A 24,441-nucleotide genomic window follows, 5' to 3' on the forward strand; every position below is an offset into this window, starting at 1 on the left:
TCCTGCTCAGCATGGCCAATGCAACAGGAACTTCCCGGCATCCAGACAGGAGCGTGTCATAACAGTCCCAAACACCTTAATCCTGTCTGTGGCCATAGCCTGAGTTGCAGGAGGACATTCTCATGCGAGAGAGATGTGTTACAAGAGAGCTGTTTTGTCAGAGGAGCTGCAGACATGCCTACTATATGTGCTAAAAATTGGCGATGATGTGTATTGGCAGATGCACAAACCAAAATTGCTTGGAGGGGTGTGAGGAGGTTGTTTTTCTTGACCGTTTCCCAGCAGGACGCCATGGCTTGTGTGCTGTCATTAAAGCCTCCCCTTCTACCTGATTCATCTTGGGGAAGGCATATGATCAAAAAGAAATCAGCTATGTTATCACCATGAGAAATTAAGTCAGGAAATACCCAGAAATAGTGGTTTTATCCCAGGTCATGTCTGATACAATCTCTTTCCCACCCTTTGTTGTGGAGGAGGTTCCAGAGGTGGCCAGTGCAGCTGGGTGGGCTCGGGGAGTCAGTACCAGTGGCTGCACCCAAGGCAGGGCTGGGCTGAAGGCAAATACCCACTGGGAGCAAGTGCAGGTCAGCTTGGGGCTCCCCACCTGCAACCGAGGGGCTGGAAACCTTCCCCCGCTCTGCTGCGGTCCCAGACATGTGGATGCAGGTGGTATCCTGCTGTGGGCCTCTGCCAGCAGCAGGAGAAAACTTGGGGGTCTCTTTTCCTTGAACCCTCACCACGTGCAATACCACTTGGTGAGCCCTGTCATTTTAATAATGATATCAAATCAGTGAGCAAGCACTCAGGAGTCCAAAGGACACTTTTCCATGTGTGCTTGATGGCTCTTTCAATGTGATGGGGGAACTCAGCTCCACCGCCCCACCTCCCCCCCTCCCAAAAGGGAGGGTCTTGCATGTGGATGGTAACAATCTCTGGGTCAGTGAAGGGCAAGGTGGAAACCTGTGACCGGGAGGTGGCCATGGCCAGGCAGCAGCAGGGGACTGGGTGCCAACTGCTGCCGTGGTCCCCCTTGCCACAGACAGACTCAGGTGGCTTGGCTGCCCTTGCTGCCGCTGCACCAGGTGTAGTCTGGGGTTGAGGCTGGCTGATGCTCTGTGACTGATCAAGGGAAGCCGGTTCCCCATGCGGTAACTCAAACCAGCTGCTGGTGCACCTCGGCCTGCCTCTGTTGCCTCTTACGGTGAACACTTCACATGCAGTTTTACATTCTTTGTTATTTCATTACAAAATCCCACGTGGTGTAGTGATACACAGGGAGGCAGAACAGGTGGGAAGTCTGGTGCTGGGTTCCCTTCTAGTATGGGATGTGGGCTCCTTGCTAGCCCTGGGTGACCAGCCACCCTTTTCAACTGCTCATTTTCACTCTTCGAGTGTATCTTCTTCCAGCATGAGCCAGAAAACGCAGAGGATTTTTTTGGTTTCATATTCTGGGTGAAAAGTTGGTCAGTCATTATTTTGGTTCATGTAGTTCTCAATGATATTAAGAGTTACAGTGGAAAAAAATTAATTTCATTCTTAGACCTGACTGAGATAAAAACAAACCGAGAATTCACCATCCACACCCACCCCTCACCAAAAAAAAAAAAAAAACAAACACAAAAAACCAAACACCTGAGAAAAGTTTCTGACCTGGAACTTGCCACACCTGAAAGTTAAAGTTTGACAAAACTACTAGTAACTACGTAGCGGTCAGGAGCCCACCAGCCCTGTGTGCGTGTTTGTCCCCAGAGGAGACCTGTATCCACTGCTGACAGTCAGGTGCTGTCACATGTGGCCTGAGCCCACATTCCTTGTGACTGGTGGTTTTCCTGGTGAAAACCGTACTGCTGAGCCACTGGCCAAGCACTGACCAGCACTGTCTTGTTGCCTCAGTTTTTTCCTCAGTACATGATTCTGATGATAGTGCTTTTTTAACGAGTACACGCATGGGAAATGCTCTGTAAGGACAAGCTGTTATTACTGTTAGTCATCCCAGACAGGGAGGCTTTCTGTCTCTGTTACCAGCCCTGCTAGAGGGATCTGTGCTGGCATGAAATCTATTGTGTTTGTTGCCTAAGCAGCCAGAAAATCTCATTCTTAACAATTTTTTTCTATCTTTTTCTCCCCTTTCTTTCCGGGTGGCAGAACCGTCTGGCTCAGAATCCCAGGGCAAAGGCAGCCTGTCAGAGGATGAGCTCATCAGTGCCATCAAAGAAGCAAAAACCTTTTCCTTTGAGACCCCAGAGATGCAGCAGTCACCAGCCCTTTCCACTGAGAAGAGAGACCAGCGGGTGAAGCCTGGGCGCCCCGCCGTCTCCTCACCCCTGGATAATGAAGCCAGCAGTGCTGAGTCGGGGGACTCTGAGATCGAGCTAGTCTCAGAGGACCCATTGGCTGCTGAGGAGGTGCTGCACTCCAACTACATGACCTTCAGCCACATTGGAGGGCCCCCTCCATCACCCGCCTCCCCCTCCATCCAGTATAGCATCCTGCGAGAGGAAAGGGAGGCTGAGCTTGACAGCGAGCTCATCATTGAGTCCTGTGATGCATCATCAGCCTCTGAAGAGAGCCCAAAGAGGGAGCAGGACTCCCCTCTGATGAAGCCCATGGTCATGGACATTATCAAGGAAGAGAATGGCTCGCGCACTGACATCTCAGACTATGAAGCAACTAAGATGACAGAGAGCAGGATGAACAGGGAAAACCTGGCAGAATCTACGTCCTACCTGAAATGCTCCTTTGTTGCACCAAAAGTAGGTGCTGAGCCCCCAACCTCTGCTGTCAGCACTGCAGAGCTGGAGGAAAGAATAGTCCTGAAGAAACCCATTGAAGAAACTGTTGTTAACCAAAGTAAAGTATCTTCCAAGGACTCTGGCAAAAGAAGTACCTTGGCTTCACCCCTACTGCCATTTTTAAATAAGCAGAAAGGTAAATGCAGATGTTTATGTTGGTTTTTGCAGTGCTGCTGAGAAGGGGAGGAGGGAGAAGGGAGAGGTGCCTGTTTCTTGCAGGGGAGATGTTAATAGTGCAGAGCAGGGGGAGCTGCTGGCACTGGATAACCTCAGCTCAAAGCTGGACACACCTGTGCCAATGCATGCGTCATCTCAGATCTTCCCATCTTCTTCTTTTTCTCTTTTTCCTTTCTTTTAGGAAAAAAAATAAATACCTGCAATAATAATTTTTAGGCTTAAGCATATAGATGCTGGATCAAGCAGGAACCCTGGTAACATAAGGCTGATTTGTATGTCAGGCATCTGGAGGACAAAGAGCAACAAATGATCATTTTTCCTTTGAAATACTACCTGCCTTGCCCCAGGGAAGGGATGCAATCAGCGAGATGGTCCTGCCCCTCCCAGTGATGAGATGCGAGGATCATGTTTTTGAGGATGCTTTTAGGAAAAAAAAATATTCGGAGGAGGAGAGGGGTTGAGTTTGCTGGGTCTGGGTGTTTCTGAAGCTGGTGCAGCTTAAATCTCTCATGGTGGCTGACACTCGCCATCCTGAATAATGAGGGGTTTGTGTATGCTTCCAGGCTAGTGCAGGGAGGTGGGCAGTTTGGGGGTGCTCATCTGGGCCTCCTGTGTGCCTCTCTGAAAGCCCCTTCCCTAATCCAGCTGTGGGAGGGAGAATGGCAGGACACTTCTGTGGTACTCAGGTGAACTCAAGGGCACTTTTCTGCCTGTGGGATCCCTTCAACACCAGTGTAGATCCAGCCAGGATTAGGCTTGCTGTGCCAGGCACTGAGGTCGGACTGGACCACCCCCCCACCCCCCAGACCCCTAGAGCTGTCACCAGCTTTTGGTCTAAGCTAAACCCTGAGGACTAAGGGGCAGCATGCAGTCACTGCACACTGACACTGCCAGGGGTTCCTGCAGCCTGTAACTGGCTTAGTTCACAAGGTGCACAAGAGAAAAAGGCATTTTATTCTTTGCAAGATGCCAGATCTAAGTAGCCAGGACCTTTGCATGCCTCTGGCTTTGTAGGCTGGCGTGGGAGGGAGGGACACTAGGCTGCCCCATGCCTGCCCTGCTCCTCCTTTGCCATCTCCCCCGCTTGGCTGGGGGGCAGCGGCTGTCTACAGCTCTTCTGTCGGATGTTGTTTTACAGTTCATAGAGCTGCTGCTTCCTTGCAAACAGCTGGATAGAGGTGGAGGGGGGGCGAACCCCAACCCTGCTTCTTAGAAAGCATCTGTTTCCTCTCTCCGCGTTTGTGCAGACATTTTACCACATGATGGCCTGGAGACATGGCAGAAGCATTTACGTGGCACACTTTTACAACTGATTTTATCTAGTGCAGTGAACCCAAGTGTGCGAGTCTAGTCAGGAACCAGTCCAAACTTGCATGATGTGCTGAGGACAGCAAGATCTGCAGTGCAATGAATATCTTAATGATTACATTCTTAGCAGTAGTGAACTAATGACATTAATAGGCTGAATAAGAAACATCATTATTGCTGGTGATATATTTTCCTGCCAGATTCTCAGAGCTCGCAATGTCACAATGTGCATCTCTTAGCTCCCTCAGAAGTAGGATGAGCTCCAACCATTTCTTTCTCCCTTCCCAGATTCCTCTTTTGTAGGACTGGCCCAAGCCTTGCCCAAACCCTAGAAGCTGTAGGGCTGATTGAATTTACCTCCCGCACCCTTCCTGCAGCATCTGGCATTGGGTCTGTGCAACCATGTTGTGGTCTGTGTGTTGTTCTGGGCAGATGACTAACAATTTGGTCTTGGATTCTGGAAAGTAGTTGGGGAATATCACATGGACAGCTAGTTGCCTGTCCTTCAGTGTTGAGATTTCAGGCCCTATTACACTTCCCAGTCCCCCTCGATTGTGTTCAGATTTTTTTGGCCTATCTTTTGTGTCTCATTTAATTTCTGTCATTGGCTAAACTTGATGGTAGCAGAGGCTTGTTCTTATATGGCAATCAGAGAAAAACCCTGTACGCGTGAGCAGATTTTCTCCCTGCATTGCAGTGTGTCCACGTTTCCTGTCTGTATTCCCGTAGGACAGAAGTGGTATGAGCTTTTCCTCCGGGACAGACACAAGACAGCTAATTACTATTTGGTGGTGCGTAAAGGAGTATTTCAATACGTGCTTTCCTCCCTTGAGATGCTGCAGTGCCTAAGGCAAGGAAAACAAAAACATAAAACCTCTCAAGAAGGTTATTTCTAAAACTTGTGTAACTTTTTAAAGCTGATTTCAAGGTGGCATCAAGGTAAAATATGAATGATAGCAGGGTCCAGTTTACACTGCCTTCCAGTCATGGGTATTTGCTGCAGGGGTTGCTGTCTCTGGGTGCTAGTTACATTTTTATATTGAAGGTGGAGTGTGGTGCTCTTCTGACCTGAGAAAGGAGAGCTTGTCCCTCAGAGAGTTCACATGAAACCCTTCAGTGGTTTTTCAGTTATCAGAGGTGAACTGGGGGATGTGTTAATTGGCAACCCCTGTGGGTCCTCCCAGGCTCCATCAGCCTGGAGCTGCATTGGCTGGCAGGAAGATGATGCGGCAGAGCACATCCAAGGGGTCAGAGACTGCCTTCACAGCATCAGCTTGAGTTCTTGGCAGAGCTTTACATCACATCATATGTGTCATATGCCCACTCGGATGTACCTGGCAGGCATTTGGCATGGGCCACGCTCAGTCAAAGTGATGAGAATAGAGGGAGATGGGTCAGTGCTGCACAACGGACGTGCAGCAGAACGATGTTACTCAAAGCAAGAACAGTGTCACCATTCATCAGTTAAAAGAATTATCTTAATTATAGCTATTTATAATCAAGAGAGTACTAACAAGATGTGTGACTATGTACTTGTTAAACGATGGAAAACAGAAAAAACCTTCATTGTTTCCTGTTACCTCCATGTTACACATCGCCACGAAGTGCTACACTGGCACTGCACATCCTTATTAAAACAGAATGGTTTTAGTGACGGTCACAGAGTCCAGGTGGGGACTGATTCCCTATGGCCACGGCAAGTCCCACCTGAGTTCAGGTCAGTGCTAGCCCAGCCTTTCTGGAGATTCATAGGAAACTGATGGATCAAATGAAGCTGTTTGACATGCCTGGCTGTTTTTTTGACACCCAGCGGTAGATCTTTCTGTGGCCCTCGGGCAGCCCGTAGCTAGGTATATGTAATTCAAAAACAGTCAGCCATCAGTTTCCCATGTAAGTGCTAACTATTTCACAGTGTGATACTGTAATTCCACCAAGTAGTTTTTTACTCATATCCATGACTTTAAATATACTTTGTATGGCTCATCAGAAGAGTTTGCCCTGGGCTGGCAAGACAAACGCTGAGTGCACACTCCAGGAAATACATGAAGAAGCTGTGCAAAGTGAAAACCCAGCGTTCAGCCTGACCCCAGGAACAGCTGTGCTGATTGTGTTGCTGCCAGCCTGTGGTTTAATCCCTCTGAGACCTTTCTGGTGTGTCTGCTAGGCATGCTGAAATCACAGCCATTGCCCTAAATAACGAGGTGGACCACAGCAAGTGCATGCGTGGTAACTCAGTGTCTCTGCTTAACGTCTGTTGCCATCCAGTGGCAGTAACAAAAATGGGCAGTGACTTCTTACCTCCATTTTATTGGATTTGAAAGAGTGGAGCTATTCCTGTGCCGTTAACTTCTAAGCAGCCTCGCTTGCTTTTCTGCATGGTCAGAAAGATGGCATTGCTTGCTGCAACACAGGTTTTGTTTGGGCCAGAGTTGTGCAGTTACTACCTATGTTAGTGTTACCAGCTCCTTTGCCTTCTGCAGAGCAAAGAGGGCAAGGCAGAGCTGTAGCAAGAGATTTGCTGTTCAGTTGTCACTGCCCCTACATCACTCCTCCCAGAGGTGGACACAGCCCTTACACAACAGGGCTTAGAGCACATCAAGCTGTGGCTCTGCAGCAAAGGAGGTTGCCAGCTCAGTTTCCTTTTTTTTCTTTTTTTTTTTTAATATATTCAGCTACAGAGGAGGAAGACCAAATGCATTTGTGTTTTCCAGTAACCAGAGCAAGGAATGCAGATTTTTAGGTTTCTTCTAAAAAACCCTGGCTTGAAACAGATTTTCACAAGCTTTGGAAAATAATACAAGTGATTGGTGCAGCCTGCACAGTGCTGTGGCATTGTATAGCCCGGGTGACATCCAGGCTGGGCTTGCACATAGCTGGGGCATGCAGGAAATTTCAGAAAAGGCCTGCTGTCCTGGAAACATGCATCCTTTGGCCTGGGGCAGTTTGTAAGAAGCCCAAAAGAAGCCTGGACCAAGGCAGGCTGGAAAGGAGCATTTTGGCCGAGTCCTTTCCTGTCTTCTCTTGCCATGCCTGTTGGTTGCTCTGTGCCAGGGTAGCCTGGCTTACCACATGCTGCTGTCCCACAGCCCGGGGACCTGGTCATGGGTGGAGATTTCCCTTGCGCTGGGGCATCGTGTTTCCCTCCAGCCTCTCCTTCAATGCCAATATTGGGAGATTCCTTCCGTTTAATAAAATGTGCAGCAGCTTTTTACCTTTCAGATCAGATGTCTGAGCTCAGATTTTTAAAAAAAGAAAAAGACTTGGACATTCATAGCAATGTGTACTTTCATTTTCTTTTTATTTTGTGGCAAAATCTAACATAGGAAAAGGAAAACCCAGGTTCAGGTCTGTGGGTTTGTGCTGTCACTTACATGCCAGGTGGCACAACTGGCAGGACCCAGGCTCCAGGCAGGGTCCTGCTGGAAACACGGTCAAATAAAATTCATAATTTAAAACGCTTTATTCTGCAGCATAGTCCTATGCCATCCTGCTCTGAGGCATCTTGATTTTTATGCCTATTTGAAAGGCTTTTGCAGCATTAATCTGGTTAGTCCCCTACAAGAACCTGTCCTTACCACACACCCTTTATGGCTGCTGTGGCTCTAAGCACCCATGAGGGACACCAAGGTTCATAGACCCCATCTCTATGTGGTGGCCTGGTGTCTCTCAGGTGGTGTCACAAGCTGCAGTAGGGATCTTTTCTGGCTTTGGAGTGATGCTGGCAAATGCTCTGGGTTGAAGAACATGTTTTCCCTCCTCCCTGGTACCTCTCATGCCATCTCATGATGTCCTGGGCTGTCACACAGTGGACAAGCCCAAAGCAATGTGGTCTTTTACCCTTTAAGCTCTCATTGTGTGTCATTGTCCATTGTCGTTCCCGTGTGCCTGTCCGCGCCCCTCCCGCCCGCCACCCCCCCCCCCCTGCATTTGGTGCCACAGAAAACTGATCTTACACGGCTTCTCAAGGAGGTTGTTTTCCAGCAGAGACCTGGGAGAGCCCTTAAGTTATTGGGAATGCTTTTTGTTTAGTAAAACATTGTCTGCATCATGTTAGTGTGTTGTGTCCCTGCTGTTGGAGGAGCTGCTAGTGAGGCATTTTTCTGTGGGAAGGGGATGTTTGGTAGGGTGATTTAGCAATCTGAGGCTCATTTCTCATCTGCATGTTTTCACTAGGCTGGCTCTGCAATCAGCAGCAAGCCAGGCCACGGCTTAAGCATACGGTAATGTTAGTTTAATATTTTAGTGCCATCTGCTGTAAGTGCCTCCACACTCCAGCCCATCTGTTTTGTGTGCTTCAGTTTGCTTTTTATGGGCTCCGGTAGCTTTCCATCCTTTGGAAATCCCTGCTTGGAAAAGGTGCAGGGGGGAGGGATGTCCTGCCTGGGGCTGGACTGTCTTCACCTTGAGATGCTGTCGGAGGAGTGAGGTAAAACCTGCGGGGAGAAGTTGACGTGAATCTAGGCCTGGCCTTGCCACAGAATCTTGGAATAGATTGGTGAACCTCTGAGCGCTTGCCTCCCACATGGAGTAGTTTTGGCGGTAAGGGAGCTGTGGAGGTCTCTTGCCCAGCTCCCTGCTCAAAGCAGTTTGATCAGGTTGCTTAGGGCCTTGTCGACCTGGTCGTCTCAGCAAAGGCAGAGGTTTGGGGGTAGCTGAGAGTTGGAGTCTGCAAATCTGGGTCAGTCCTGGGAAGCTGCCTCAGCACCATTAGCTGCAGGCACACTGCAGAGCAGGATAAAAGAGAGATACCACTCAGTGCAGCTTCATACAGAGTAGGCTGGCATGAACTTCACAAGGTACAGAGAGCCCATCTCCTGGCCCACAGCCAGGATTCCTGGTGGAACACTTTTGACAGATGCTTGTGACTCATTTGGAAAGGCCTCTGCTGGCAGATCCTCCACCAGCTCCCAGGCATCTATCAAAAACAGTTGCCATTCTCCCATCCTTCTTTACTTTAGGCTAGGCAATTCTAGCTTCTTCAATTTTTCCTCTCCGGCTGTGTTTTCAGGCTTGCTGAACTCTCTTGTTGTTCCCTTCGTTCTTTCTACCATTGTGTGAGTCCTACTTGAAGCAAACCGGAGAGAGTGCTTGAACGGAGGCCATCCTCATGTCAGTGATGGGTTCCTTGCCTGCCCTACAGGCTAGGGCTGGGCTTGTAGAGTCCACTGCAGCAGCACAATATTGAATTCCATGGCTGCAAGAGTGATCTTCTCAGTATTGCTTGGAAATGTCTATTCATGCTTCTGTAGCAGGCTCTGCTGGTCCAACTTTCCCTACCTGGACTCATTTGACTCTGTTAATTTTCTGCACAACAGGAGTGGAGGAATTTTTGAAGGATTGGGGAAGCCCAGTGGAAAAAGATGAAGCTAACCATGATATTTTTGCCCAATTCAGAGAAACTGAGAACTTCAATAACTTACTGCTTAGATGGGTGAATGTCAGCTGAAGTGAGGCTTGCTCGGTTAATATAAAGCAGATGAATCTAGGAGGAAGGGTATTTTCCGAGAACCATGAGCAGATACCGAGTGCAAGAGGTCCGGCAGGTGTGACATACAACTTTTCCACAAATCTTCTGGAATCCTCCCCTGAGCAAAATGGTTTCTTTTTCTCCTGGGCTGTCTGATCCCACAGCCCACTTTGGTTCACACATCTCCTCTTACTCTGCTGCATGCACAGCCCTTCCCCAGTCTGTCCTCTTTAGGAACTTACAATGTGCACTCTCAGTTGCAAACCAGTGAAATAGCTTAAGTGTAGAGGGTCTTCGAGAAAGAAATGACACTGCTAAACCCCAGCTAGGGACACACCTGGAGCACTGGTAATTAGTCTGTTGTCCAGGCCAGTCTTCTCCTTTCTTACCTCGACTTGACCATCCTGATGCAAGGTCAGGGATGAATTTGAGACTAAGGTGGTGGGCAGGAGAAAATGAAGCTAAGGCATAATTCAGCCTGCTGTTAGCTCTCTGCTCTGATGCATGTTCTTCCTTGGTTTTGTGGCCTAGCAACCCAAAGTTATGGCAAAAAATGGCCAATTGGCTATTTATTGGCTAGATCAATCAAAAATGGTCAATAAAGAGTAAAAAAAACAGTTTTAAATGAAAGCATCTGAGGCATGCAGAGCTGCAGCAAGGAGCGAGGGGCGATTTTCTTACAGAGAATAGTTTCATGTCAGGGATTGACCTTTCCATGGTACATTCTTCGTATTTGGAAGGTTTAGCAGTAGATTGGTAGACCAAGAGGTCTTGACTTGCAGCTGCTTTGCTGTTCTGCTTATGCTCCATTCAAAGAATCTAAAAAATGACTCTGAACATGTGATAGGACATAAAGAGCGAGCTGTGATGACATGGACTCTGCAGCCACATTCAGATGGCCTTGTTTCTCAGGGTCTCACTCCAGAAACTTTTGAATGACACAGGTAGTGGGGCCCCAGACACCAGCTCCAGCCATTGCAACTGGAGGAGTTTCCCATCCTGGCTGAGCTGCCCCAGCAGCAGCTCACAGGCATGTTCCTCTGCCCATGGAGGAGAGGGAACTTCACAGCTGTGCTTTTTCATTGAGGACCAAGCAGCTGGAAATGTTTCTGCCTTTGCAACAGGCTGTGGCCTGCCTCCCCATTTCTGGCCAGTCAATGCAATTCGGCTGCTATTTGACAGCTTGTTATAACCATCAAGCAGTGATAACTCAACCAGAGCTGAGCTGGAGAAACCTGGAGCTGTGCATGTCATGGTGTTGGAAATGAGCAGTATGCACATCGACAGGTTTGTGCTGTATATGATCGCTTTTCCACCCCTTCAGACCCCTTTTTTTTCAGGGAGGGATGAGTGAGTTTAGCACTTTCTGACCTCAGCAGTAGTTGTAGCGTCACCTGTTCTCTCTGCAGAGGAGCCAAGGAGAGCTAATAGATGGTCAGATGTTGGCCCTGGGGTTCTCCCTGAAGTCATCTGGTGGGTACATAGCAGTGTCTAAGTGAGGAGCAGTCCCTTAGAGGAGGTGCTTGAGCCCTGGAAAGGATCAGAGCAAAGCAAAGAACAGGGGATTTTCTCTCCTCTCTCCAGATGATGGTTTGCTTGGGCAGTGTCTGGGATCAGTAACCACCAAGTGCAATGATGCTCTCTCATGATTAGCACCATGCATATATACCAGAGCATAACTGTGATACGACCTTCTGAAATGTCTCAGTAGATCTCATGCCCTGCAGATCACAGCCTGTGTTGTCTGTAGCCTGAGCATTTGGCCCATTTCACCTCTGGCATCTGTTTCCTCCCCTGATTTCTGGCTGTGCTTGTGAAAATTACTCCCCATGTGTTGGGTAAGGTCAAACTTTTAAGGCTTAAGCATCAAAGCTTTGTAAACACAGTGTCTGGATGCTCAGAGGTGCTTTTAAAATTGGGCATAGCTTAATGTAGGAGGATCATACATCTTCTCTTGGGATTGCTACCCAGTCCACTGCCTGTGTGTGAGTTAAGTACAGAGCTATAAACATTTATAGGCTTTATCCTTCTGTTTTCATATATCTTCCCTTTAAGAGCAAAGGACTGCCTCTGAAGAGCTGTCATAAGTCGTAGCACTCAAACAGATGTTTACAGACCTTTCTGATAGATATCACACAAGACTGTGTTTATAAAATATTTTTAAGATTACATCGTACCAGTAAAAAAAAAAAAAGGTACTTGTTTGACTGCTTACAGGTGCCTGATGGTTATGTCAAATGTTTAAATATCAAAGCCTGAAGGGCAAGTTGTAAGCCAAGCAGAGTGAGTTGGTGGGTATCTGTATACAAACAGGAACCTGCTGAGAAGAGCTCCAAAGATGTGTAATGTGGGAAGCCCACTGCTTCCCCTTTCCCTGTCCATGTGCGCATCCATATCCATGCCCTGCCAAGCCCAGCACCTGAGGTCAGCTCAGTCTTGCTGCTGGAGAGGGCTGCAGAGAGAGCTGCTCTACTCACAAGTGATTTTTCTGTTCATGTGGACACCCCTCAGTTGCACAATCGCTCACAGTTTAAGCACATTTTAAAAGCCAAAATCTTGACATGGTGTCCCTTTCTGTGTCTCTTTGCATCAGTGATTAATGACTCAGCTTACAGGCAAGGCTGTGACACTGACAATCTGACGGTAGCCAGTTTTTCCCAGATGCCTAGATACGGGGATGTTTTGCTTGGATACTCCCTGCAGATCTCAGAGATTTGTTATTAACAAAGAAATCTAACACCTATTGATAGCTTTTCTGTGGCTGACACAATATATAGTAAGGAGAGATGTTTATTCTGAGCGTACAGAAACAGGGAAGAAAAAAAAGCAACCCATATATAATGAAGGGGCAAAGTTATACCACCTGCAAGACTTTTCCATAAATGATATTAAAGAGCTTTCTCTGTACCAATTCAAGTTTTTAGCTCAGAAGGTCCCTAGGGAAGTTTATATACTATAATACAACTTAGGTGAAGGAAAAATCAAAACATTTTCTTTTATTAACACAGGATGGTTTGCCTCTTAATGCAGTCTTCTCATAAATGTAGTGTTTTGCAGGGAATTTCTGGAATATTTTATTTTCTGTTCTGTTAGAAATGCTGCTTCTGAACCTCTGTAGTGCTCCATGAGCTGGGGATCACATGTTTTCACAGGTTTCATTGATTAAGTCAAATAAGGAGTTTGGACTCATTTCAGGTCAGATTTAAATTTATGATTAAGGTCTGGTGATAAAAAATACATCTGTAGTTCTCAAGGAGAGGTGAAATACAAACTTTCAAACATGTCTGCCTGTTTCAGGGTGGCTCTAATTATTTAGGTCTTAAGCAGAATAAGGACTTCCCTGAGTATGGCTATTTGCATCTGGTAGATTGCATGAGGTTAAAATTAATGTTTCTGACTGTAGTGAAGGGTGGGCGTGTGATAGGAGATCTCCACTGGGAATAAAACCTGGAGGTGGGTATTGATTTTATTGGTGGGTTTCTGTAGCTTCTGAGAGTACACTGCTGATTGGGACATAACAGCAGTATTGACTGAAAAGGAGATATATTTTATTTTTTTTCCCTTGGGAGGCTGCTGTGTTCATGTCAGTTCAGAACAATATAAAAAATAAGGGACATGTAGTGATCCAACAATTCAAAAGGCTTGATTTCACCCCTGAAGAAAGTGTCTAGTGTTGTTGTCGCTGTAACTCTTAGTATTACCTTGATTACTACTTTCTTTTGGTTTATTCCTCTGCAGTATTTTTTTTTAACGCTTTTGACTTTTAGAGAAATTGGGCAATTTTGCCCACTGTTTTTTCCACCGAGGTATCACAGGTATCCTCTCTTCCCCCTCTGTCTCTGACAGCGGCTTGGTGGTTACATAGGAACAGTAGCAGTGAGAAGTCATTCTGGTGTTTTGCTTTTGCAGCATTTCATTTGTGTGTGAAGAATGCAAATAAGCATGGAAAAAACCTAATGCTATAACAGGACAGGTTGGTTTGGATGGCAGTAATCTCCTACCTCCACCACAGGTCTGCCAGACGCTAGCCTGCCTGTGGTGGGGTGATGTCAAGGTTGCTCAAATCAGCTCTAGAAATGGAAGCGAAGGTTTGTCATTTTGGTAGTGATGGTGGATTTCACAAGTGCCCTGAGTCTGGGAGGCTCCAGCTGAGCATTGTTTATGAAAACGTGGCATACAAAGATCCTTGTGTTTCTGAAATAGGTGTTTCTCCATTCAAGAGGACTGTTTGTTTCCTGCATATTCAGGGCGCAGAAGACACAAAGCATGAGTGATTTGCAAGCCACATTATGCAGCAGTGAATATTTCTTGAGGAAGAAATGCTGCCAGTAGGGTTGCTTTTAGGTGAAAGGCTCTTTGCTTTACCAGAAATCCCATTTTAGGGTTTATCTTCCTTCCAGTTTCAACTTGACTCGCAGGTCTATGCACTGAAAGCCCTTTCCCAGCTGGTGCCTTATGATTTTAAGTGGAATTGGTGATCTCTTCCAAAGGTTTCAGCTGGGGTTGGAGTTTGCTTCACATCACAGCTTCCCACAGAAGTCTTCTGCAACATGGGCTCCACCTGGGTGCTGCCAGTCCTTTGGTATTTACCTGCAGTTCTCTAACATCACTGGAAAAGATGTACAAACTTTCTCATAGTTCATTCAAAAATAATCCACAGTTCAGTTCGTTAGAATGCAAACTACCATGAGAGGTGACCTCAGCAGTCCTCTAGAGCTGGGGTAGCCTGAGAGGCACAAAAAAGGACAGAGATAATCAGTTCTACCTTTGCAAAAAGCCATGACTTTGAGAGAGACAAGGCTTCCAAGGCAGCAAATGTAGCTTGCATTAATGATTTGGCATTAGACTATCCAGATTACCAGGTAAAGTAGGAAGCTTAGTGAAGACTGTCCCCTTTCAAACTGGATCCTAAAGAATAATTTGCCAGGGAAACAGCTCTTGGTGTTGCTACAACACCTGGCTACATGTAAACACTGTTGGAGCAGTACATTTCATACAAATGAGTAAAAGTAATTTTTTATAATCGCTTCTTAGCTTTTGAATAGAAAGTGCAATGTTACTGCAAAATTTAAAGGAAAAAACAAATGCAGATTTCCAAGGTCCGATACCACCCACGGTCTGGCTGGTGTAAACCTTCTGCCTGGCTTGATGTTACTTGGGTTCCACAGTGGTGTAAGATCAAAATCCAGCCTCTGATGATCCCAGAGACGCTGTTTTCACAGCGACTCATTTAAAAGCCGCCTAGGATCTATGCTCACTCAGTGAGTGCTGTTGGCAGAGGCAGGCATTGTACAGACAGGTTTTTCTGCTCTTTTTTAGAAATATAGACAGTTCCTTACAGAGGCAAGGGGGAGTTATTGTATACATCCTAATGAAATGCTGATAGCATCAACAAAACAAGGTCTGTATCTGGGCAACGAGCAAGGAGAAGGGTAGGAGAGCTTACAGAAAAGCCAGCAGAGATTAATAGTCAGGATTTCTGAAGGTTACATTGTCAGCTAATGTACCATTGAAACATGAGCAGCTGTGCTTACTTACTTATGTTAAGTGCAAGAGCTTTTCCAAAGGATGGAAGTTACTTCCCGAAGTGGGGGAATGGGCTGCGTTTGCTGTTCATTCTCAGATGCCTGCACTGGAGCTGCTGTAGCTTTGCTGCTAGTGCTGAAACAGCAGCCCCATGTATACCCTTAGCTGAAAGTGAAAGGTTTATTGCACCAGCCAGGCAGTCATAAAATGAGTGGGTTTAATAAAAGCCATAGTAGCAATTGTGCCTTCTGAAACGAGCACTCACCTATACACTTTATTTGCACAGACAGTTATTGCGGCTAGATATTATGTGCTGACTGTGTTGCCTGGTGCTCTCAGACAGGGTAATTGCACAAGCAAACTGGGTCAGAAATTGTGTGTGCAATTATGTCTGATGTTCCAGAGAAACAGCCCTCGGTCCTTGCAGAGGCAGGGTCTGAGTAGTGCCATTTTGGGGGACTGAAGTACAGATGGTTCAGTCAGAGTGACAGGATTACTAGAAGCAGTGAACCTACAGGCTTTGTCCATGCTGAGAGCCCATTTTCTCAGCACTGCAGTTAGCAGCAAGGGACAGTGAAATGGTCCAAATCTCCAGGCAAAGTGATAAACAAGATGGTATTGTCATCTTACAGATGGGATGCTGAAGCACATGCACACCTATCTTAAAGTCCCTTTGTCTAGAGAAGCTGGTGAAAAAGGGGCTGAAATTGGCTAATTTATCACATGAGTAATTGATTTGTTGAGTGTGATGAATTGATTTCACTGCAGTAACACCAGGAACGCACAACAGAACTGGGAAATGACCTCTGTTTTTTATGAATCCTGGCTTGTGAGATAATCCTTATTGCCTAATTATTGACCCTTACATCCAGTAGATGTCTGTAAAAAAATAGCAGGTTTCTCCATCATTCAGAGTGGCAGTGAGCAGGAGCAGTGAGGCGCCATGCATCGAGCAGAATGGTTAGGAGAGCAGCATGCCATTTCTGTCAAAGGGGTGATTTCCATATATATAGCTATATTTCCATATAGCTATGGCAATGTGCTTTCTACTTGTAGATCTTGCTCCTCCAGCAGCAATGAAGGGGCGATTGTGTTGGAATGAAGTTTAAATGGAGAAAAGGGCCAAAGAACTGATCCTACTAAGTGCTGAAGCGGCTCTGGCACGTGCTTAATGGTGCTGAATTATTCATTGAGCTGGCTGGGCAAACTGACTTTGCAAAAGGAAATAAATGAGGGTGCTGGAGAGAAAATGCAAAACGATGTGTTAGCCAAATGTCCCAGTGTCACAGATTTCACAGAGGATCTGGCCTGGGATCCCACCCCTTAAGTGCCAGTTGCTGCCGGGTGCGAGCCCTTTGTAAAGGGAAGAGTGAATGTTTTGGGCCTTGCACACAGGTGTGACTTCGGTGACGCCTGTGGGCCCAGATTAGCTTCATTTGTGATGGGAGACCTTCCCTTTGAGGGGAGGTATTGCAAAGAGCAGGGAATGGCCAGCAAGCAGCTGTCTAAGGCCCAAAGCATTGATGGGGCAACTGTGACAGAGCAGGTAGAGCCACGAAGTCTGAAAGATTAACCCTTGTCAGCCGTATCTGTCTGGAGAGCGTGCCATCTCCTCATCACTTTTAAAGGTTCTGTTCCTGCACCCCTGGTTAAAACTCAGTCACAAGTTTTGCAGTGTTTTCCCTCAGTGCTCCTTCTCCAGGTGAGAGCCCCTTTCCCTGACCAATCTGGGCAGCTGTCTGCAGGTATCCCTCCCTCTTCCCTCCACTTTAAATCCCATAGAAACAGGGGGGAAACGCCTTATCAAACTGTTCTGCATTATGCCACTGTGTTTTGAGGGAAGTGAGTGAACTGAAGCCTCATCTTTAGCATGGTTAGGATCTGACCCTTGTCTCAGGGACAGCCTAAGCAGAGGCAATGCCTTGGCAGTATTCACCGCACTGCAACCAGCAGCAGTAGCTAAGAGGAGTACCTGGGATAGAATCATAGAATCATTTAGGTTGGAAAAAACCTTTAAGATCATCAAGTCTGCCTACTAACACATGCTTGATGCTGCATGGCAGGGAGCTGAAAAGATCAATGTGATAATCATGGACTCACAGGCCTGGCTATGCTGTGGTTGGAGTCCTGCCTGGGGAGCAGAATCGTTTCCTGGCACCTCTCTGTCTGCTAAGACTAAAAATGATGCCTCAAACACCATGTAAATGGCCCTGCTACATACAGCCAGGCTCTCGCGGGTATTCTGGAAGAAAATATTCAGAGCACTTGGCTTCAGCTCCTGTTGTTGTTGCTCTGATTTGGAGATGCTGGCAGCTGAAATTTTCAGGATTTATTCAGATGCAGCTTTGCTTTTGCCCTGTAGGCAAGGGTGGAGTTCAGATCTGCAGTTTCTATTAATGGATTTCGGGCACAGATATGTATTATACCTATATGTATAATTCTGTACCTAAGCTTTCCCATTTCCTGCTGCCTGCGCTGTGCTTGCTCAGTAGAGACTCTCAGTGCTGCTAAATGGAGGTTTTGCAGAGAAAGCAAGGGGACAAACATGCAGCAAAAACACAGCAGGAACTGTCTGGGCCTTTGCAAAGCCGACATCAGCATGTCCAGCTGTGCTCAGCTGCATCCAGATACCACGTCCCTGGTTTCTTTGGGCTCCTGCAGAGTCCAATGCTCCTTCCTTTTTCTAGAGCTGAAAGTAAAGCAAGCCGCTATGCCATCCCCACCAGAGCTGAGCCCCACTCACACCCAGGGATAAGACCATCCCAACCACTTCCAGCAAATGCTACAAAACAGTTGTGACCTTTGGGGTTCTTAGCTGACCCATTCCTAAGGATATCCCTACTGGCGTGTGCTGTGGTGAGCCTTCAGGTCCTGGTCTCCATCACTCAGCACAAGGACTCATCAGAAGGACCCACAGCCACCGTCCAGCCTGTGCTTGGGTTTCCTCAGCATCTCACATCCAGGTCAAGCCAGGTGTGACCAGGCTTGTTAGCCAAGTTATCATTTCATCCCTGTCAGCGCTGGCTCAGGAAAATGAGGTACAAACAAGGAAGCATGCATGAAGCATGTGCATCCTAAACCACTAAGGTTTGTGTTTTCCCAGGATTGTTTCTCCCTTCCTCAGCAACAGACCCTAAGAAATGGGGAGAGTCCACCTCTGTTAGTGTATCTTGGGTAATCCCCACTGAACGGAGAAGAGATTTGAAAAACCAAATCACTGAAGAAGGTTCTGCCACATACTTTGGTTTTGTGCAGGTTTTTTAAACAAGATTTACCTGTAGGAGTTTGACTCTTTGCAGAAAGTGAGAACGCAACACCTTTCCGCTGTCACTCTTCCAGGGTTTTGCTTTTGCAGACCAAACTGAAGAGTGTAAAATGCTGAGGCACCCTCTGTGCATCCTTTTAGCATTTTTCAAACCAAAATAGGAAGAGAGAGGATGTAAATATTTACTGGAATTGTGTATTAGAGAGCACCCAGGGATCTACATTTGGATAATCTGCATTGCAAGGGAAATTAGGGGAATAGCAGATAACTTCAAAAGGCTGCAGTGCTAGATGTGTTTCTTAACACACACAAATTGATCCCTGACTTCTTAAGGAGAAAGCAAGCTCTGTGCTCATTGGTTTTAGCTCTTTATTTTCTTTGTAGTGCCTGGAGACCCGGTAAGATCAGGATCTTTTGCTAGCCGAGATAACAGCATGCAGTAAGGTCCTTTCCTCAGAGAGAGAAGGATGAATTTCAGTCTTAAGGAGAATTGCTTAATGCCTGAAACGAAGAAATTCCACCATTTTGTGTTGGTTGAGGGTCAGCCCTGCTTTGCTTGGTGCCCACTCCTTTTTTCGGTCACCCAATCCCCTCGCCATGGTATTACCCTTCAGGTGGAGGGGTAGGTAGAAAGGCAAGGGAGAGGGGAGACAAGTGAGGGGGCTGAGGTCTGATCTCTTTGTTCCCAAACCTTTTCCCTAATTGGATCCATTTGAGAAGTGAGAATTGGTGAACTCTTGTGCCAGTGAGTCACCATGTGCCCGGCAATGTCAGTCATCCCCACTTACCCCAGCTGCACCTGTCCCATCATGAAAAGGAAAGATAAGGAAACATGTCCAGTATTTCCTTTTAAAACAGACATACAGAAGTCTTCCCTCCTCCACTGAAAGATGACATGACTCTCTTCAGGAACTGTTTTGACCCATTACTTGTAGGTGATGTGAACAGGGGTTGTTATCTCCAGTCCCTACTGTTGCACACGTTTGCTGCATGGTAAGATGAGGCTGCCTTTACACTCTTTACACCCTAGGTCTCTCATCAGTCTGATCCGAACCTGCTTCCATTCCCATTGTATTTGAACTCAGCTTTAAACACAGCTCATGGAGAAGGAGACAGTGGGTTTGGTAGGAGATGAAGCACATCCAGTCCGTGTGAGCGCGTGACGTACTATAAATGATGCTTCTGCTGTACATTAGAGGAACGGAACTACGTAAGGGCTGGAGGACCAAATGGTCTGCTTTAATTATTCATCATTAGCAGTAGCTATTATTATTTAAGAGCTGCCCTTCTTAGCCTGAAATGCTAGCCTGTTTCTTTCCTTGATTGCTACCATCCAGTGTCTTGCTGTATTTGCTCTTGGGAGTGGACCATGATAAAGGTCTTCTCCATCAAGCCTGCTGCAATGCCCTAGTAACCCAGGCTTCCTGGACCTCCTCTTCGAGCTCTTGCTTGCAGTAATTCATACCAAGCTGGCTAGTGCTTTGCTCATCTTGTTGGTCCCAATGTGTGATGGGTTTCCCTTGCTGCACTCCATGGCTATCCCCCTGAGCCTGACTCAGATGCTGTGTACAATACGGTCAAGGGAAGAGTTCCCACCGGCAGTGCCAGCACGCCTTACTATCATCTCCATTTCTCCCTGAGAGGCGCAGGCCTTGTTTACTCTTCTTTTAATAACACAGATGGTTTTAATAGTTCTCTGCCTTCGCCCCCAGTTCTTTCTCCTTGTCTGTAGTCTGTTTAATGCTTCCTTCTAAGTGATGGCTTTGTCACTTAATCTCATTAAAACTTCTCTTCATTGAACTCCGTGAGCTGCTTATCAGACCGTAAGCCTAATCTCCCATTTGTAATTAATTTGTTCTGTGCCTCCTACAATTTGGCATCATTAGATAATGGCATCACTCTCAAGGTCACTGGTACACAGCACGAGGTAAACACACATGGCTCCAGCACTAGCTGCCCTGCTAGCCTCCTCCTTCCTCCTCTCTTTGCCACACCGCTTGATTTTATTGACAGCTTTCTCCCTTTCCCTTAGCCCGTCTCCCTCGGATGCTCCCTGTCCAGCCTGTACTGCTGTGTGACTCTGGGGATCACTATCCCGCACTGTTTAGAGGCAAATGCTTCTCTGATATCTTCCAGACTCAACTGCACTACTTTTCTGCTCACCTTCCAGTTCATTCCTACTTGGTGCAAGAATTTAGGTGCACCATTCTTCCTTTGTTGAGTTACATGTTTGTAAAACTTGCAGAACCTTGTCCTTGTGGGCTCAGGGTTGGGAATGGGATACATGACCCTTTCACCTTCAGACCATTGGGCCCAGTGGACACTCAATGGCTCGCTCATCGATGGCATAGGTAGAAACAAGCCACAAATCACTATTACGATTTGATGTCCATATTTTTTAAGAAGGAAGAAATCTTGGTTTATCACAGTTCATGTTACCAACCAGTACCGCCAGGCAATTCCTGTTGCTGGGATGAAGAAAGAAACCAAGCACTAACCAGAGATGAAAACCAAACCAGTGCTTCCCTGCAGGTCCTGCCAGGATGCTGGTACTTGGCACCACCGCAGACTTTGCCTCCAGCCTGTGCATAAAGGTGTTTGCTGGGTCCTACCCTATCTGGTCTGCTGGCTTGAACCCCCCTTTTAGCAGTGAATTTCACTGGCCAGAAAAGGCAAGAATGATACCTTTGGTGGTACTGCCACTTGCTCATTAGGATTTGCTGGTATAGAGTTGCCTGGGACCTTTGCAAGTTCTGGAAATGGGGTCAGTCCTGCTCCTAGCTAAATCTCTACATTTTCCCCAGTAGATTCATTTTCATCTCACGTTTCCCTGTTCCCATGTAGTATCTAAAAAATTCATTTATTTGACCTATTCTTTCAATTTTTGCTTTTCTCTCCCTGAAAGCTATCTACTAAACTTAAGTAATAGATCCACCCAGAGCTGTCATTAGATCATAGGTATCGGTATTCAATACAGTATTGATCAGAGTATTCAGAAATTCAGCGTTCAGGCAGCTATAGAGAGCAGCTCCAAATCCATTACACAGAGCTGTGGGGAGGAAATCTCAGAAGCACTAAAAACTCAGGATTTTTAACTCAGTAGAGTCTGCAACTATATTTTCTAATTGGCGGTTTTTGTAGGTGTGCCTCATTTTTCTTGCCCGGTAGTCAAGAAAGAAAAAAAAAAACCACCAAAAAACTACTGGTAAGAAATTCTGCTGCCTTTTGGGAGAAGGCAGGCTGCTGTAAAACAGATACATATTTTTCTGAGGGGCGTAACTGCAGGAAGTACATTTTGCATTTGCTCACGTAATGGCTGCACATATATATCAGCCCTGCTATCTTGCTGGGAGCTGGCACGAGGTGACTGGGTAGATCCAGCTCTGTCGCTCGAGAGCAGCTGTGTGGAGCGGCTATGTTCAAGTCACCGAGTGCAACGTTTTGGGTAAGAGGCAGCTCTTACCTGAGGATATATGGTAATTGCTCCCAGTGAAATGTGCCTGGCTCAACAGCAAGAAGATATATTTGCAACATGCTCGCAAGCTGTAAGGAGCTGCATGTTTTGTTTGAATGTGGTGATGCCTCAAGATGCTAGTTTAAGGCCAGGAGAACTTTCTGGTTATAGTAAAAAATAAGTTTATGCTCAAAGGACATGTTGATAAGAGCAACTGATTGACAGACTGATTTCAGGAGACTCACTCATGAGATCAGAACCAGGTTTGGATCAACAGATAAACCTTCCATTTTTCTAAACAGTCTGTATTTCCTAAACCATCCTTGTTTTGGTCACTCTCTGCAATACACTCCTTCAAACCATGCTGAACATCTTTTTAATCCTTTTATGTAACTCCCTTTGTGTGCTGCGCTGCCATTCTCTGTGCTCACACAATCACTGCACCAATGTGATCAACAAAAGAACAAAAATCATTTTATTCAACGCATAGTCTGTTTCCTCTGAGAATGAGCCCAAGTTCAGTTTCATTCAGCTGGGATGTGCTTGGATCCCAGTCCCTAAAAACATTACAGCAATAAATATCAGCTGTCTACTATCAAAAGGGATTCTTTTAATTTCAGTTTTGTTTTGTTTTTAATGATCTATTTGTCTCTCCAGACTCGGGAGCAGGCAGTGAGATAGCTGTGATTTGCAGCCGCAGGCTGCCCCCTCCCTCCTCTGCTTCCATGGAAACATGTGTTGGATGAGGCAAAACCAGGCATAGACTTAAAGTACATGATTTCCAAAATATTTGCTTTTCCTTGCAAGGAGGCCTTGTACAGAACTATGGCTGAGGAGGAAATCCCTTTAGGGAGAGGCAACTTTTTGAGGTCCCTGACTGGTGTTGCTGCAGGGGTTGAAAGCATCCTCCCTGAGCCCATGAATGTACCCTTTGATGCTCAGAGGGGAAGTGCATGAGACAGGGCAGGGACAGTGGGTTTTAGAGCTGGTGTCATTGTGGCTGTGGCATTTGGGGTCAGAAGAGTTCAGCTTTAATGTAATCCCTTTGTTTTACCTTCATCTCCTTCATCTCCTCCCTGGAGAGGTGAAGATCTTACCCCTCCTCTGCACTTTGGGACTCCAAAGGTACCCAGCTTGCTCATGTAATAGCTCCATGTGTCTGCTGTGCAGCTGCCCTCCTCGTGGTAAAAAACAGATTATTTGCAGTTTGAGGGCAAAACTGGGGAGGGCAGGGAAAAGAGTGGCAGCTCACACAGACCTGCATGGCACAGGCAGGGCTCGATAGGGCTTTTTGAGTGGCTGACATGCTTTGTATGGGGAATTGATTCAGAAAGAATGAACTTGCAGGAGAGAATGGACCTTAAGCAACAGCCACCATCTCTTCCTGCATCTCTCATGCAGCAGTCTCTTGCTGGAAAGGCTCTCACCCTGCAGGGACACCAGCTCGCCCTGCCACCAGAGGCCAAGCTGGAAACCCACCTACGCAGACATGACTCCGTGGGGCCTGATCCTGCTGTAGGAGCTAGGTCCTGCTGTGGTGGTCTGGTTTGCAGGATCTGAGCCTCACCCCTGGCAGCCGCACACCTGGTATCTTCTACGTGACCCCTCCTGTTTGTTGGTTGGAAGGAAAAAGCCTCTTAGATGTGGTGCCTCTAAGGAGGCACTGAGATAAACAAGTTGCTGGGTGCTACTTAATGCAGGATGTCTTTCATGGAAAAGAAGTATACTTTATCCTCCATCACTTGCAAAGCATTCAGATTTTAAAGGCTGCTTCTCTTTGTGGCAGGCTAAGCACAAAGCAGGGCAGAAACTTTCTTTTCCAAAATAAACCCCAAGCCAAGCCCTTTTTCCCATTTGGGTGGCTGGGAAGCCTATCCATCCTTGACCTCTTAACAAAGCCCTGTCTCAGGCATCGAGATGTAAAAATAAATGTCACTCCTCACTGTCTGAGGATTCCATGAGATTCATGCTGATCAGAGCTCTGCATTAATTATTTAGCTTCAGAGAAATGTGTGGAAGGGTTCTGACACTTCAGATGTGCAAAGTAATTGCCACATTTACTTCCCAGCTAATGGGGAGGCCAAAATAAATTGTACAGGGCTGAGTGGGTATGCGTGGGTGGGCAAGGAAGGGGGGGGCTAGGACCTTTCTGCCCTTACACGTGGTTTCCATACCCTTGGTGCCCACAGAGCTCAGCGTGCCTCGAAAGGCTCAAGGTTGCCCTTCTGTGTGTCAGTGTGGGCTGGGCATGTCACAACGCTCAGCCACAGCCACCTCTATCACCCTCTCCGTGCATCCCTATAAGCAGCCTGTCTCTGTGCATCACGCCTCCTTTTGCTTTCTGCCTGCTGCAGGGTTGCTCTGGCCCCTCGAGCCAGCACAGAGGCTGCTGGTCAGTTTGCCCCAAGTCGCCATGGAGCTGCACCCTGTGTGCAGGGCCGTGCTCCTCCCA

General features: G+C 46.8%; 1 protein-coding gene across 1 annotated transcript in view; it reads left to right on the forward strand.

Annotated features, from left to right (window-relative positions):
• RTN1 (reticulon 1) overlaps positions 1–24,441 on the forward strand; it is a 120,425-nt gene that overhangs the window by 69,218 nt on the left and 26,766 nt on the right. Inside the window, exon 3 of the mRNA XM_040601862.1 lies at positions 2,146–2,928. Within this exon, the coding sequence (XP_040457796.1) occupies positions 2,146–2,928 (783 nt within the window). The remainder of the gene's footprint in view (positions 1–2,145; positions 2,929–24,441) is intronic.

Source organism: Falco naumanni, chromosome 7 (assembly GCF_017639655.2).
Source record: "Falco naumanni isolate bFalNau1 chromosome 7, bFalNau1.pat, whole genome shotgun sequence".
Taxonomy (NCBI): Eukaryota; Metazoa; Chordata; class Aves; order Falconiformes; family Falconidae; genus Falco; species Falco naumanni.